At 39.8% G+C, this 16,836-nt stretch overlaps 1 protein-coding gene and 1 pseudogene across 1 annotated transcript; one reads left to right on the forward strand and one right to left on the reverse strand.

Annotated features, from left to right (window-relative positions):
- The first annotated feature begins 386 nt into the window (after positions 1-386).
- Positions 387-1,586, forward strand: LOC136855674 (CD63 antigen-like). The gene has a single exon (XM_067132930.1). It carries the CDS (start codon positions 460-462, stop codon positions 1,249-1,251), a length of 792 nt encoding a protein of 263 aa, XP_066989031.1. The 5' UTR covers positions 387-459; the 3' UTR covers positions 1,252-1,586.
- Positions 1,587-5,408: 3,822 nt separating this feature from the next.
- On the reverse strand, positions 5,409-15,655 carry LOC136855680 (CD63 antigen-like; annotated as a pseudogene).
- Between the last annotated feature and the right edge of the window lie 1,181 nt (positions 15,656-16,836).

The following is a 16,836-nucleotide window of genomic DNA, read 5'->3' on the forward strand; positions in this document are numbered from 1 at the left end:
ACGTCGGCTCATTTTTTACTTGTTTTCTCTTAGAAAGGCTACACGGGTTTTGATTTTGACACTTGGGACTCGGTGTTTCAGTGGGTGGTGCTTATGGCAATTCTGGCTGATGGCTCTGGAAGACCATATCGATTGTGATATCAGTTTGTGTATCACTTAATCTTGTTGAGATCATATTTTGTCCGAGTAAGCCAGTCTCATTCTGTCAGGTAAACGGCAATATTTTTCAAGATTTTTTTTTTTTTTTTTATACAGAGCTACCATTTGTCTTTCAAACTATCAGTACCTTCTGCACAATAGGTAAAATACCTAATTTTGACCCTTAAGCCATTTCTAAATGGGCTTTTGTTAACGACCGAAATAACCCGAAAGCCTTTCGGAGGTGACAAACAAAGAGCCACTGTACAGCGCTCTCATACTGTTGGTGTTCCCCAAGAACTGTCACGTTGACGTACCATCATGGCAGGTCCTCAGACAAGAGGCTGTGGCCTACTGACTGTCAAGTATCTCGTCTTTTCCTTCAACCTGATTTTCTGTCTGTCAGGACTCGCACTGATAGCGGTTGGCGGGGTCGCTCAAGGGTTCTTCCGCCAATACATCCAGTTTTTCGAAGGCCAATATCAAACTCCTGCAGTAGGTCTAATCATCCTTGGTACCATCATCCTGGTCGTGTCTTTCTTTGGCTGCTGTGGGGCAAAGAGAGACAGCGTCGTCATGCTGTGGACCTTCATAGGTATGATGGTTGTGCTTCTGCTGTGTGAAATTGCCGCGGGCATCACCGTAGCTGTGAGGAGACATGACATCGGAAATCTCGTCCAGAAGAACTTGAATGAAACGATGAGTCATTATAAAGACCCGAAGGCTCTTCCCACGGTGGTTTGGAATGAGATGCAACACAAGCACAGGTGTTGTGGAGTGATGAACTACCTGGACTGGGAGAAAACGCCTTACGGTGTTCGGGTCAGTGGCGTCCCGGACTCCTGCTGTGTTGTAAAAAAGCCTGATTGTGGTCGTAACGTGTTTGGATCTGCGTCAGGTGGAAAAGCCGTTGTTGTTCCCAAAATTTACTCGGGAGGGTGTTACCAAGCCCTTCGTGATGCTGCGAAGAGTAGAGTTGGAGCAATTGGCGGAGTGATTGCTGGCTTGGTATTTGTACAGATTCTGGCGATCTGCATGTCTTCTTACCTCATCAAGTCGGCGAGGCAGCGCTATGATAGTTTTGATGGCTCCGAAGAGTTTCCCCTAATGTGATATTAATTAAGCCATAGTTTTATCTTTAAAGTTTGTAGATTTTAAATGTAAATTTTAATTATCTTAATTAGGTCGTGTGTGAGTTCAATATTTGTTCAGTGCAAACCATTTCAATCTGTCGGCATCTTATTTTATCTGTTTTAAAGATTAATGTTCAAAAGTGTCTTTTATTATTATCATGTGTACTGTTATCTGCGGCCTAAAGTATTCTTGTTGCGGTTACATAAAATATCTTACAACCGTTAAATACTTAAATTATGTTTGCAGAGCCTTACGGATTTTTAGTGACAGTTGTTGCTGACTGTTCTCCATCAGTAATAAAGAAATGCTCAGGTTCCCTTTGTTTATTCTCCATTGATAAACTTATTCTGTCAAAAATGAACAGTGGAAACAAGGCCTATAAACCTTGAGTGGAAAAAACTAAGATATATGCAAAACTTAGCCAACTATTGTTCAGACCACTGAGCTGATTAACAGAACTGCTCTCTAAGGTAACGTCTGATCCAATTCTTTTTGAATGAATCAGAAATTTTTGTAAGAGGGCTCAGTGTATTGAAAAAATGGTTGTTGACAAGTAATTTTGGGACATTAAGTTTCTTTACAAGCACCAAGAGAATGGAGACTACCAACAAACCACATTTTAATTGAGAAATAACCATTTTGGTTATTGTTAGAAATAAATTTCTTTATCCAATTCTTCATTGGTGGCGTGGGTAGAGCTTTCAGCACGCAGGCCCGGCAGAGTGAATATCCGAGAACGATAACCAATTTATTTCTGGTGATAGGAACATTTCTCGTCATAATGTGGAAATTTCCACACCACTAACCCCGTTGCTAGATGGAAATATCTTACCACTAAAATATCTAAAACTGGAAGCTGTTAACCAACTCATTGTTTAAACTAAGATATCTTAAATTTTATCTTTATCGGAGGTGAAGAAAAACTTGAATCAACAAGTTTACTATTACTACATTAAACGTTGCTGTTATGCTCAATATTTAGCTGTATTTTCAGTGATGACAAATTCTTTTTGAATAAATAAAGAGCAATCTTTGAATGAGAGAGGGGGTCTATCAGTATATTGAAACCAAAAAATAAATCTGTTGACAAGTGGATATTTTGACTGTCATGAGAAAGTGTTTGTTTGCTACAAGTGACATGCCCATAGAATGCTAGACTACCAACAAACCGATATGTGGGGTATATTTAATTAATCACAAATAACCATTTTGGTCTTGAATTGTTTGTATATTGTCTTTATCTTTAGGCAGTTTCTTCATTGAGATGGTGTGGGCATGGGTGAGGGGTGGATGAGGTTGGTGAGAATGCGCTGTTTAATCCCAGTTCGTCTTCAGCCTCAAACCAAACAAAAATTAGACGGATCCAATTTATTTCGTTTTGACGATAGAAATTTCATTTCTCGTAGATAAAGGTCAGGATTACCCTACCTGAAAAGCTGTAAGCAAGTATCCGTTGCTAGGTAACATTAACCTTCGGAATGTGGATCTTTTAGCCACGTCAAATCGGTAAAGTCTAATGAAAAATTGATCGGCCAGCCCTGACATTTCAAATTAACCAGCTCAGTGGTCTCTTGTTAAACTGATATATAATATAAAATCATTTTATTTTTATTCAGTAAAATTTGTGCCTTTCCAAGAAATGTTCAACTTTCTCCGAGAAAATCAACAGCTAGTTTATCTCCCATTTACTACATTAAATCGTTGCATTCATATTTTGAGTTATGCTATAATTTTATTTAGTTTGTATTTTGCAAAGTGATGACAAATTCTCTTGTAAGAAAATAGGAATTTACTACGTAGACCTTTCAGATTTTCTTTGAGCAATCACCCTTTAAATTATGAATGTCATTTGCACAGCACACCTTAGTAGAGATGAGTTCTTCTATAACTCACACAAATAGAGAGACATACAAATCAATGGTTTTGCAAAGATGTGAAACTAAACCACGTTAACTAAATATAAACTCAACAAATGAATTAAATTAAATTAATAACAATGGTGGAAGAATGCTGCTGGGAATGAGGTAAGATGAACTGACAGTAAAAAGTGTGTGTTTCAAGAGGAAAAGTGACATGCCAATAAACCAAGAGAGGATGGAGTGATGGAAGAGAATACACAAGAGGGTAAAAGGATATGGGGTTGAGCTAGGGACCGAAGGTACAGTGGATACAGACATGTGGGTGAGATGTGGATGTGAGGGGGGTTAAGTTGTGGATGCAGTGGATATGTCACATATGAGATGGTGTGGGCATGTGGGTGAGGGGTGGCTTTAATCCCAGTACGTCTTCAGCCTCGAAACCGGAAACAAAAGCACTGGACGGATCCAATCGATTCTACGTTTTGACAACTTTAGGAAATTATAATTTTATTACATAGATAAAGGTCACAGGACTTACCCTACCTGACTGACATTAAGCAAAATCCTTTCTCAGCATTTGTAGCCTTCACGAGTTAACCTTCGGAATGTTTACACTGTTTATTAAAAACATTCAATTCGGTAAAATGTAATTTGTAGAAAAATTTATGATTCTTTTCGGTCTTAATGAATTTCAAATTCACGCAATGGGTTGAAAGCATTCAGTATTCTGTCTTGTTATTATTTTAACATATTATAAAATCATTTACTATATTGCCTGAAAGAGTAACCACATTCGAGATAAAATCAGAAACAACTGATTGCTGAACTTTGATTTTAGTCATATTTCCAGTTCATTACATTATTCTGCAAAGAGTCAAAGCATTTGTTTTATTATAAGATATAGGTGTTGCCTTGAAAAAATAATTTTTTTATTTCCCATCTTTAGTAATAAAATCTTGAATATTCATATTTTGAAGGAAGGGCCTATGACATTTTCCCTTGATATTTCGTTTGATACTTTTGTTTTAAAGTCACAACACCATATATAATAGTTTTTAATTCTCGTGGGGAAGAAAAAATATTGTTGATCTTTCATTCTCATACACTTATGCTCATTTTTTACATCCATTTTCTTTCCTGTTAATTTCTGTCAACATATTACTTCTCTCATTCGTTATCCTCACTGGAATTCTGGAGGGCGACTTTCTCAAGCAAAGAACGGGTCTTGGGGCCCATTCTTCCATAACTTTGGAAGCGTTTGTTAGTACCCTTTGCAGTTCTCTTAAAATAGTCGCATTACTTCCTAGAAGAGCTTTCCTTTCCAAGAACCAGCTTTTACACAATTCCCCTTTACCCAAAGTTTAATAAGGCGCAGAGCGCTATTCGCTTTCTGTTCTGGCTATGAGCCGTGATGCAAATGTACTGTGCTCATCACCTCCACCCAGACTTTGACTGACCAGACACGGACGTGTGGTCCGGTGTGGACAACAGAGTTTTGTTTGTTTACATATTTTGTCTGACAATGGACTAAGTCTCCCAGACAAAGTCTGGTCCTGTGGACGGGGCTTTAGCAGTGTCTGATGTATATAAAATGCTTTGAAATAAAATGTAAAAATTCTTGCTTCAAAACAGCCTTACAGGGAAAACATCTTTCTTTACAACAACTCTTACGAACATATTAAAAGCCACTGCGTGACTGCGGAGGGCCATTCTTATGAGTTTATAGGTGATTACGTACAGGTTTAGTGTACTCTTACAATTACCAAATTTCCATGTGTTAACGAAGTAGGGGAGGAGTCTAGGGGTGACGCTGTTCGAGAGAGCAACCCCATATTTTCCACCGCTCTTCTTATAATAAATGAAGAAAACGGCAAAGAGTCTCACACTTAAACCACCATTACTACATTTATGGTGGCGCCGGTGGGATACGAAACCACGCCCCCGAAGACTGGTGCCTCAAACCAGTCCTTGTCATTATACCGTGACACCCCTCTATCGGCTTAGTATCTAATTCAACAGAACTAGTTCGAGATGCTACCTTTAAAAGCCAGTACTGACAATTTTCTGCCTTCTTTCGATGGCTCGAAATGAAATTAGACACTTCTGTTGTTTCCCACGGTCGCCGATAGATGGCCCTCCCAACGCCCCCAGCCCAGAGCCGTATATACGGCTCTGCCCCAGTCACTTTTTCTAAGATATTCGACATGGACACTACCACTTCTGGATCAGACTTCAGGGAGTACTTTCTTTCAGAAAATGTTAATAAACCCAAAACAGTAAATTTTAAGCATTTCTTTATTATATAAATGAACAGTTTCATATGACATTGAAAACATGATTTAAAACTCCATAGCCTCCATAAAGCAATATTTGAGTACTTAACAGTTGTGAAATATTGTACATTTTGTGAAATAATCTAATAAACGCAACAAGAATACTGTAATGCGAATATGACAACACTGAACATTCTTACAGTGCCAAAAGATTATTTTAAACATTAAAATACAGACGAAATGCTTTAAACAATACTAGTAGCCTAATCATAAAATGATGTACCCCTCTTTTTTTACTGCTTGATATACTCCTACGCCTGTTCAACTTCAATAACAAATATGATAAAAATGAAAATTCAAAATTCGGTGTCGCAATTACAGTTCATACCACTTAAAAATATAAAACCGACTAAACTAGTGGGAAACTTCAGCGACGATCTAGATTGTCATAGCGGTGTTTCGCAGATTTGATGAGGTAAGACGACATGCAGATCCCCAGAATCTGTATAAAGGCCAAACCAGCAATCACTCCACCAATAGCTCCAACGTTACTCTTCGCAGCATCGTAAAGGGCTTGGTAACACCCTCCCGAGTGAATTTTAGGAACGAAAAAGCCGCTTCCACTCGACAGAGACCCGAAGACGTTATGGCCACAATCAGGCCTTTCTGCAACACAGCAGGAGTCTGGGACACCGCTGACATGGGCACCGTAAGGGGTGTTCTTCCAGTCCAGGTAGCTCATCACTCCACAACACCTGTGCTTGTGTTGCATCTCATTCCAGGCCACCGTGGGAAGAGCCTTCGGGTCTTTATAGTGACTCATCGTTTCATTCAAGTTCTTCTGGACGAGCTTTTCGATGTCATGTCGCAACACGGCTACGGTGATGACAGCAGCAATTTCGCACAGCAGAAGCACAGCCATCAAACCTACGTAGATCCACAGCATGACGACGCTGTCCTCTTTGCCCCACAGCAGCCAAAGAAGGACACGACCAGGATGATGGCACCAAGGATGATCAGACCTACTGCAGGAGTCTGATACTGGCCTTCGAAAAACTGGATGTATTGACGGAAGAACCCTTGAGCGACCCCGCCAACCGCTATCAGCGCGAGTCCTGACAGGCAGAAAATCAGGTTGAAGGAAAAGACGAGATACTTGACGGCCAAAGTTCCACAACCCGCCATTTTAGAATCTGCCATGGTGGTGCTTCAACGTGAGGGCCTCGTCAAACACTGACAGGAAGACGACCCTTTAGAGTAGCGCTTCGTTTGTCAACTCGGGCTGGTTTGCAGCGGTGTTTGGGAATTTCGTTCCTTTACATGTCCCTGTTTGAGGAGGTAAACAAGCTGACAACAGTCTATTTAGAGCTCAAGGGTCAAATTTAGGCATTTTACTCTGAAGCTGAAGGTAATGCTAAAAGGAAGAGTAGGCTTAATTCACTCACGAGGACAAATGTGCTTTCAACCTCACGCCACAATGGACATGACTAACGAGAACCTTCGACAAGACATGCCATAAGCAGCAACCACTGAAACAGACCGAAAGCAACATCTGCAACAAAAATCAAAACAATGTCAAAAAACAACACCTGTAGCACCTTTCTGGGAGACAAGAGCAGCATTCACAGCAATATACAGCAAAGATCGCCCAACGAACGTCACTGGAAAGGTATCGGAACATCCGAAACTAACTACATAACAGAAAAACTAAGCAAGATGGCCATGATAACCACAATATGCTTCTGGCATAACAAAGATAAAAAATCTTGATCAATAACCATAAGTAATCCATGACCAAAGCACTCTATAACATAACAATCGCCAAAAGCATTGCTTTACAACAAAGGCACAGTAACATTTCAAGTAACACTCAAGTTCTGGATTAAGTTTATTCTACGAAGCTAAATTCCCAATAATATTTCGTCTATACATGGCTATACTGATATTCAGTTACAAATGTTAAATGGAGCATCTCTCTCTCTCTCTCTCTCTCTCTCTCTCTCTCTCTCTCTCTCTCTCTCTCTCTCTCTCTCTCTCTCTCTCTCTCTCTCTTTCTCTCTCTGTATCTTCTTAACAGTAAACCTTGGGTAACACATTTCCATTAAGGAAGTATGATTGTATAATCATTCGAAGTCCATTAATCTTAAAAATACACAAGTCATATAAAACACTGAAAGAAACATTATTAAATAAAGGTATGAAAGGAAAAAATAATGGATTAAAATGATGGCAGAGTGACAATGGCCATGAAATCTAAAGGTGCCTGTTCAGACGCCATCTCTGTTCAGTTGGACTGGATACTTGAACCGGAAAACATCAAACCTTTTCATTTCCACCTCGATTGTTCTTTGTGATGTAAAGATGATTGAAACTGAATATTATTCATGAGATTGTCTTAGGGGTTCCATACTATTCTCCCCCATACGGGAGTTAGTGCCGTCAGTGCACCTCATGCAGTGCAGTGTAGGCATTACTTAAAGGTTCTTTGCAGCGTCCCTTCGGCCTCTAGCTGCGCCCCCTTTCGTTCCTTTTACTGTACCTCCTTTCATATTCTTTCTTCCATCTTACTTTCCACCCTCTCCTAACAACTGATTCATAGTGCAACTGCGAGGTTTTCCTCCTGTTACACCTTTCAAACTTTTACTGTCAATTTCCATTTCGGCGCTGAATGACCTCATAGGTCCCAGTGCTTGGCCATTGGCCTAAATTTTTTATTCAGTTCAATTCATACTACTCTAGCATGAGCGACCGTTAATCTAAAATTCACTTCAAAAAATTAGCGTAGAAAAATCATCACTAATTAAGGGTTTTAGTATGGCACGTGAATATGTATTTCCGTAAAAGCATTCTCTTAGACACACAGGTATACAGATAGATAAATAGATTTAAGAAAATGTGTTGATGAGAAATAAGAGGAGGATGAAAAAGTCTATTGACAATGACACCCAGATTTCAGTAACTGCTGAAGTGGTAGTTAGACCGATAGTTACGTAGTTTCGGTTAACTCGTGAAAGCGACCCGAAATAGAGGAAGAAATATGAGCTGGAGGAAAAGAGTTGTCACTATTCTAACTAACAACAACAGCTCAACTATTTATCACAACGGAGAGTGGATTTAAAGAAGTGTAATAGGATGCATATTCATCATTTAAGGTCGAGGGCGTGCCTTCCGTAGCCTGTTCATTCTTTCTTTATCCTTTCATTCTACTGCACTCATTCCGAGTTGTAAATTAACGCGCGAGAAATGACTAAGAAGTATATATGATTTTCCAGGAGTAGGAAATAGCTTTAACTGCAAAAATATTCAGTTGGCAGGGCGACTGCCCACTGCTGAGAGAGTATAAGCGCATTGCCGATCAGCACCACCTACGTACGTGAAGAGAGTTATTTCCCAGCCTATCTGGTGGCGTACTACCCTTAAAAATTTAGACCAGGTTGCACAAGTTCGGCTTTTTCAAGGGCATGAGAGGGCAGACGGCAGGGTGGTGGGAAAACCGAAAATTACAAAATGAAATTAAAGTAATACAGTATACATCAAAGTAAGAGACGTGGTACTGATAAGTCACCATTAGTACAAACAAATGATTACTGATTTTATTTTTTGTTAATCTTGCGACACAGCGTAAAATGTGGACGTGCTAAATAAGTAATAATCAACGATTATTCCCAAAATAAATGAAACTAAATCTGTTTCTAAGGGCTCGAGTTTCTGTGTCCTGTGGCTAGGAGGCGTACCAAAAAAATAAATAAAATAAATAAGTAAATAAAAAATGCGCCGACGTTTCTTCGGTGCGATCGAGTTTTCTGTACAGCGTATACTGCTGTATGAGCCGCAGCCCGTGAAACTTTTAGCCACGGCTCGACGTTGCCAGACGAACGATCATGGCTAAATTTAACCTTAAAAAAATAAATACTACTGAAGCTAGAGGGCTGCAATTTGGTATGTTTGATGATTGGAGGGTGGATGATCAACATACCAATTTGCAGCCCTCTAACCCCAGTAGTTTTTAAGATCTGAGGGCGGACAGAAAAAGTTTTCTTTTACGGAAAACAAAAAAAGCATCTTTCAATAAATACCAACGACTATCGCTGTCAGTTGTTTTCAGATTTCAGAGTGGGGAAAATACTGCAAATCAAACTTGGGGTCTTGAAATCAGCACATCCCTACCAGCTAGGAGTCCGGAGGTCGACACGAGGCTTCCTACTCCATTTCACACCTTACAAGCCTCCTGAAGGTAGTGGTCCTTGTCCTAAGTTAGCTTACTCTGAACAATTGAAACAACTTTCTCTCACCGCTGTTGTTCTACACGTAATCTCCATAGCTTATTTCAACCATTCCATCATGACAGTAGTCTGTGCAAGATTTCCCAAAATATTTTTAATAGCCTTTCAACGTATAGCAACAATGTGCCAAACCTATCTTTTCTGGAAAAAAAACTTTTCAGTAGACTGCCGACATTATTTTAGTGTGTAGCAACAACGTATTAAACCTAACTCTTCTGGAAAAAATCTTTTCAGTAGACTGACGACATTCTTAAATAACAAAAAAACCATTACTGAAATTTGGTTTTTCTTTACAAATTTGTTAACTTGCAAAAACGGAGAAGCTTCTGTCCGAAAATATCTGTGAACTCCGGTGAATTAGGAGCCATGGTTTGATGATCGCTGTTAAAACAAAGACCGTGTATTTAATGAAATAAAACTTCATCGAAAAGCGCGTAAACGTCTTCTACACTTTCCTAATACTCTATTTGCCCTGGAAAGACAATTTTCCACTGGTATGCAAAATGTGTTGATACTCGCTAGCCACATTGCTGTACGAGCATGTCAATGAAATGAAATAGTCAAATACAAAAGGTTACTGCACAGGCATTAACATTCTAATGAATATGTGACACTACAGAGATAATGGATTTGCTGAGTGCTACTCACTATCTAACTGGATTCCGGCGCCACCCGGTGGGACTTCTTGTTCTGAAAAGAAAATAGGTTCTGAATTAAAGGTTAAAATAAGGATGATTGACCAATATGTATATACAGCATAGAACTGAACAATACAAGACCTCTACGCCTGTGACCAAAAGGTTATTGAAAGTGATGGAAAATCCCGATGAACGCAGCCTTATTATGTGTTGCAGTTGAACAAAGCTACTCTTAGTTTCTCAAATAAATATGGAAACAGAAAGACGTAATGAGAATTCTGAAGTTAAAAGTATGATGGGGGGGGGGGGGACTGAATTGAATTGAATATAGAATTTAGGCCAAAGGACAAGCGCTGGGACTTATGAGGTCATTCAACGCTGAAACACAAAATTGGCAGTAGAAAGGACTGAAAGGTGTAACAGGAGGAAAATCTCGCAGTTGCACTATGAATCAATTTTAGGAAAGGGTGGAAAGGAAGATGGATGAAAGAGAATATGAACGGAGGTACAGTAAAAGGAACGAAAGTGGGTTGCAACTAGGGGCCGAAGTGACGCTGCAAAGAACCTTAGTAATGCCTACAGTGCACCTCATGACTTGTTGGTGGCCTTCATGTTTAATTTTTTTAAGCTGTATAAAAGCATAGAATTATTTTACTGTACCTCCTCTCATATTCTCTTTCTTCCATCTTACTGTCCACCCTCTCATAACAACTGATTCATCGTGCGAAGTTTTCCTCCCGTTACACCTCCCAAACCTTTTGCTGCCAATTTCCGTTTCAGCGCTGAATGACCTCATAGGTCCCAGTACTTGGCCTTTGGACTAAATTCTATATTCAATTCAGTTCAATAAATGAACCTGAACATGTTATCAAACATTATCGAAGAGGGAATAAGGGCTGATGTTTAGCCGTATAATTTCAAAATTATCAAAGGGAATTCCAATACGTTCTCATGAGATCAATATCTAAAATTTCCAAATTTCCAATAGCCACGAAGAAAAAAAAATTTGTTTGAATTTCTATTGGCTGTTTTCTCTCTTTTCTTTCTCCTTTTCCATATTTTAATCTTTTGATTATTCCTATTCTGAACAATTACAGCGCCGTAAACAAAGCCCAAACGAATATTATATTGTGAGAGATACTTTTTTTTCAGTGCTCGCACTCGCCTGTCATGGAAGTGAAGTCTGGATTCTGAGTGCAAATAAAAGAAACTAGTGAAAAATGCGCCGAAGAGACCGAGTTTTCTGTACAGCAGCTACAGCGTATAATCAAGGCCACCGAAAATAGATCTATCTTTCGGTGGTCTGGGTATAACGCTGTATGAGCCGCAGCCCAGGAAAATTTAACCAAGGCCCGGTGGTGAGCCTATCTTATATCGTTGCCAGACGCACGATTATGGCTAACTTTAACCGTAAATAAAATTAAAAACTACTGAGGCTAGAGGGCTGCAATTTTGCATGTTTGATGACTGGAGGGTGGATGACCAACATGCCAATTTGCAGCGCTCTAGTAGATTTTAAGATCTGAGGGCGGGCAGAAAAAAAAGTGCGGACGGACAGACAAAGCCGGCACCAATAGTTTTCTTTTACAGGAAACTGAAAAGGCGAAGTCGAAAAAAGGAAAGCAAAAGTGCAAGAACAGTCGGTGACTTCTGAGATGGACTTTCCCCTCTTTTTTTACAAGCGTTCGTTTTCATCTAAGGTTATTTCCATAGATCTTTCTTAGAATGTAATTTTTCTTTGCCCTCCAAACCTAAGTCAAGCTTACTTCTATTCTTCCCTTTATGGTTTAAATGACTTTGTAATAGTCGCAATATCATGTTTAAGAAAGTTACTCAAGGGATATATAATATCTCAGTACAGTTTTAAAGAAACTCTCTGTCTTAATTTAACGAGAAATAAGGTATGAAGGTTTGTAGACGCACTAGAATTAACCCAGAGAACTCTATGACTATTACATGGGGAATTACCGCCGATGAAATTCGAGTCTGTCAGCTACAGAGGGTTAAGGGCCTCAAGAAAGTAAGGTATTTTTATATAAGATTTACGAACACAGTTAGAAATAACGACCTTTCAGCGAGTTCATTTTATCACGTGTAATGAAGGAAACTTCACTGACGGAACTTGAGCCCACACGATATCTATATTTTCCTATGACCAAACATGCCTCAGAACCAATGCTATTAATGATGATGATGACGATGATTGCAGTGCTTATTATGTAATAATTCATTTCCTTTTCAGTCTTTCTCTGAAGCGAGTTTCCAAGTTTGGCTTAGTCTAGACTGAGGCTATTACTAAGGACATGATCATGATTACCAAATCAGAAATCTTTCACATCATAGTAAGTTTTTCTTTCATTAAAAAACAACTTAGGAATATACTTGAATGCGACAAAGTTCACAAATACTCATTTCTTTCTCTGAATCATACACACAGTTCAACAGGACATGAAACAAAGACATCAAACAAATTTCTCTCTATCAAAGTCACACAAAGCGGAGACAACGAAATTCAGATTACTATTGTTTCATTAGATGAAACCTATCCACACGGAACAAGCCCACCAAAGGGGCCAGTGACCTGAAATTCAAGCTTCCAAAGAATGCTGGCTTCAACCTCCCACCGCAGCAGACCCCACACTGCAGCAGTAACTGATCATGATACAGAGCCAACGGCGAACTCGCGACATCTGGGCGGCAAGCCACACGACGCCAGCCACCATACTAGCGGACCAGTGAAAAAAAGGGGAAAAAAAAGCTAGAGCTCGATACCATTTCAAGTATTGGCTTTTTGTTCTAAAATTAAAATAATAAACATCTGGAATGAGAACCTGGATGCAAACAGTGAAATGCTAAACAATGTAATAATCAGTTTGATCCAGACGATGAAGCAATGATGCAGACAGACGAAATTGGACAAAATCAACGCTCTTTCCTTAAAATGAAAAATTACTTGGTCTCAAATACTACTCCTACCCTACAAACAGTCTTCCTTACAAAGACCTGGAGGAATTTTGAATCCTCTTGGCCTCCGTCATTTCGCAAATCTTTTCTTTTTGTTATCCTGATGCTCCGAATTTGCTCTTGGGTCGGATGCTGAAAACTGGATGACAAAAATAAAACATTCTTTTTCGGTCATAGTTATATAAAATCCAGCGCTTTTTATTATTTTTCTACCTTCCTACAACGCGTACTTATTTGCTCTCGTGGCCCATGAAACTTTAACCACGGCCCGGTGGTGGCCTTTCCTATATCGTTGCCAGACGCACGGTTAAACAGAGACCACGAGAGAAACCTGGTTCCGATATTGATGATAAAGCAATATACCTGCCGTCCCGCGTGTGAAAATCGTAACTTCCTCAATCTTCGTGGCCCCCCAAAATTAATTTGGTAACCGAAACCACACATCATCGCCTTCCAGGTGTGCGATTTGCAACCGAAAGTTATTTACTCTCAGCAGTGATAATCATTTGCATGACTGAGCTGTAGCCAAAAAAAGTTGCTGCCGTCTAAACAAATCTGTCCCAAATCTGTGGGGTAAATGATAACCAAGGATTTGTCGGAGGATGGTGAGGGTAAGCCATAACATCTCGCATTAATTTGAGGCTTAATGAATCCTTAATAAACTAAGGGGTTGTTTATACGCAGCAAAAGGAGAAACAAAGGAAGCCAATTTCCGTCATCATTATTCTATTCTCATCTATTTTCATGTAACTGGGAAGGCGGAGGTGGTGCTGAGGTGGTGTTGGTTGGGGGCTGGGGGGGTGGGGGGAGGGGGAAGTTTAGAAAAAGGCGGATGAAGGCATCAGCGCAAACTTATGACAGCCATTACGCGCCATTAGTTCACCATGTCTCACTGACTTGGCTTTCCGAATGGTGGTCATCCGCAATGGCAGACCAGAACCAGTGCTCCTAGCGAACGTTGGGAAGCAGGAGCACAATATCGTGACCTTTTAACGCCACTTTCACTTTTGTATTTCGCATTTGTCCATTTGCGCGAGTAAAAGAAAAAAGATCAAGTCTGCTTGTATTTACGTGTCCATGTAACAGATCAGAGTTTAAAATCAAGTGTAGCTAACCAACCTCTCATATCGTGGCCGACATATGCATTCCGTGAATCATATAACAGGACTTTTCATGACTGAAACAAGGAATTATTTCCCAAAACGCCCTACCACACACAGGTTGTAGGTCGGCTTCAGATGTGCCACTCCCCAACCCAACGGCAACTTAGGCCATGTGATTATCATTATCCTGAAATTCTTCTTTCTTGCAGGCAACCGGCTACACGAACTAAAACTGACAGCTGAGGGGTAATTTTCCTTACATAAGACATTTCCTGGTGCCTTGGGTAGGGAAATCGAGGAAAAATGTGACATATTTAATGGGACACTGAAACAAAAATGATGAGCCTTGGGTGTAAACTAAAAATTGTAAGGTCTACAACTTTGACACACGGATGGCGGTAGGAAAGGAAGGAATACCGAATTTAGGCTAAAAGCTAAGCGCTGGAACCTATGAGGTAATTCAGCACTGAAAGGGAAATTGACAGTAAGAAGTTCTAAAGTTGTAAGTGGAGGAAGACCCTGCAGTTGCACTAGGAAACAATTGTTGGAGAGGGTGGAAAGTCAGATGGAAGAAAGTGTGTGAATGGAGGTACAGTAAAAGGAATGAAAGAGGTCGCAGCTAGGAGCCGAAGGGACGCTGTAAAGAACCTTAAGTAATGCCTACAGTGCACCGTGTGGGAATTCCCAGAACATCTGCTTACCTACACAATCTAATGGCCGTACAAAATTGCCCCTTGGTTCATGCCAGATGAGAGCTTCTTGCCCAACACTCTAAAAATGAAAATAATACAGCAGGAATGACATATTTCAATATTAACACCGCAATGTTTCTAAAATGTAATTAGAAGCCATGTTCCATCTGCATTATGTATTACCAGAACTGAAACAGCATTATGTTCCTTTAAAGGCTATCCATCTCTATTGGGTGAAGGACGTTTAGGAGGATTCACGTGCACGCAATGGCCAAAAATATATTAAATACGGTGAAAAAAAACCATCAAGAATCAAGTCATAAAAATCATGGATCACGTTGCCATGTAGGCCTAACCCTAGAGAGAGGCTAAGCCTTTTCATGACCTCATGACTTCCAGTCTCTATTGAGTACATTACTCCTATTCATTCCTCTTCTACTTCTTCTTCGACCTTACTGTAATAGATATGCAAACTCACCAACACAGATAATAACGAAGCTGGAGCAGTAAAATCGGGATATAAGAGAACACTAACACCCACAATGATCAAGGAATAATGACAGACGAAGTCTCTACCTTAGCAACTGGACTCTGCGGTGATGCTTCGTTGCTGGGCATTGTGGGAAATGCAGGCCGTTTTGTCTCGTTTTATGGGGAACTAAAGATAATTTACATACAGTACGCGAAAACAAATATTAATTGTACTTTAGTGTTGTACCAATTAACCATTAACCCCAACAGTAATGATATAAGTAATGAAACATTACTAAATATCTATCTAGTACTCAAACACAAGTTCTATGATGGCCTTTAATACTTTGTCCCTACGCGAAAAATGGTACTGAGCTTCAGTGATACAAGATAAATTATAATATCCTATTGACTATTTACATTTACACCATTCATAACGGAATTATGTTTTAGTAAGACGAAAACTTGTGTGTAGATATGATAAAAATATTCAAACAACAATAATTTCCAAACAATGTGGAAAAGTACATTCATATCCCGGCAATAAATCACGTAACCACATATGAGGGCCTCAGAACCAGAAGGTTGTAAACGCCACCCCCACCGATTTGGAGTTAAGCATACCAGTAGATGTGGCAACGTTTCCTTTGTCTATTTGTGGCATTTCTATGCTAGTCAGCCGTTTCAGTAAGGTCGAAATCCCTACTGGAACAGTAGAAATGATCGATTTTAGCTAAATGAACGAACGTGATGTCGCGCGGAGCTTACAACCTCATAAGAGCTCAGTTACAACCAGAAGGTTGCATGTGCAGCAGCTCCGAGCGAGCCAATGAGAGCGCGTGTCACTAAACGGGTATTCAGTTCTAAGCCAATCAGCATTTTCTAGCATAAGGGGCTCGTAAGTGTCGGCCAATCACCGCGCAGTTTACATCTCCGCTATTGTTTACATTCCTAGTCTAGTGATTTTCGCGGCGAAATTGAATGTCCGTAGTGTTGTGATTTGTTTTTTTTTATTATTATCCCTTATTTAGCGCCATTATGTCTTCCTCTGGTATTGAAAGTGATCACTGTCATGTCGTGCAACGGCCCAGAGGAAGAAAAAGGACAAGGAATGAAACGTCATGGAAAAAAAAATGGTGTTAAGTTACTGCACGATGCAGGCCAAGAATATGTTTCTCGGTGTACAGACAAACTCGTGCCTGCACACAATGTAGGCCAGCCATTTTAATGGTTAAACATTATGATGATGGAAGGTTATCATCGTCAACATCATCATCATTA

Source organism: Macrobrachium rosenbergii, chromosome 32 (assembly GCF_040412425.1).
Source record: "Macrobrachium rosenbergii isolate ZJJX-2024 chromosome 32, ASM4041242v1, whole genome shotgun sequence".
NCBI classification, from domain to species: Eukaryota; Metazoa; Arthropoda; class Malacostraca; order Decapoda; family Palaemonidae; genus Macrobrachium; species Macrobrachium rosenbergii.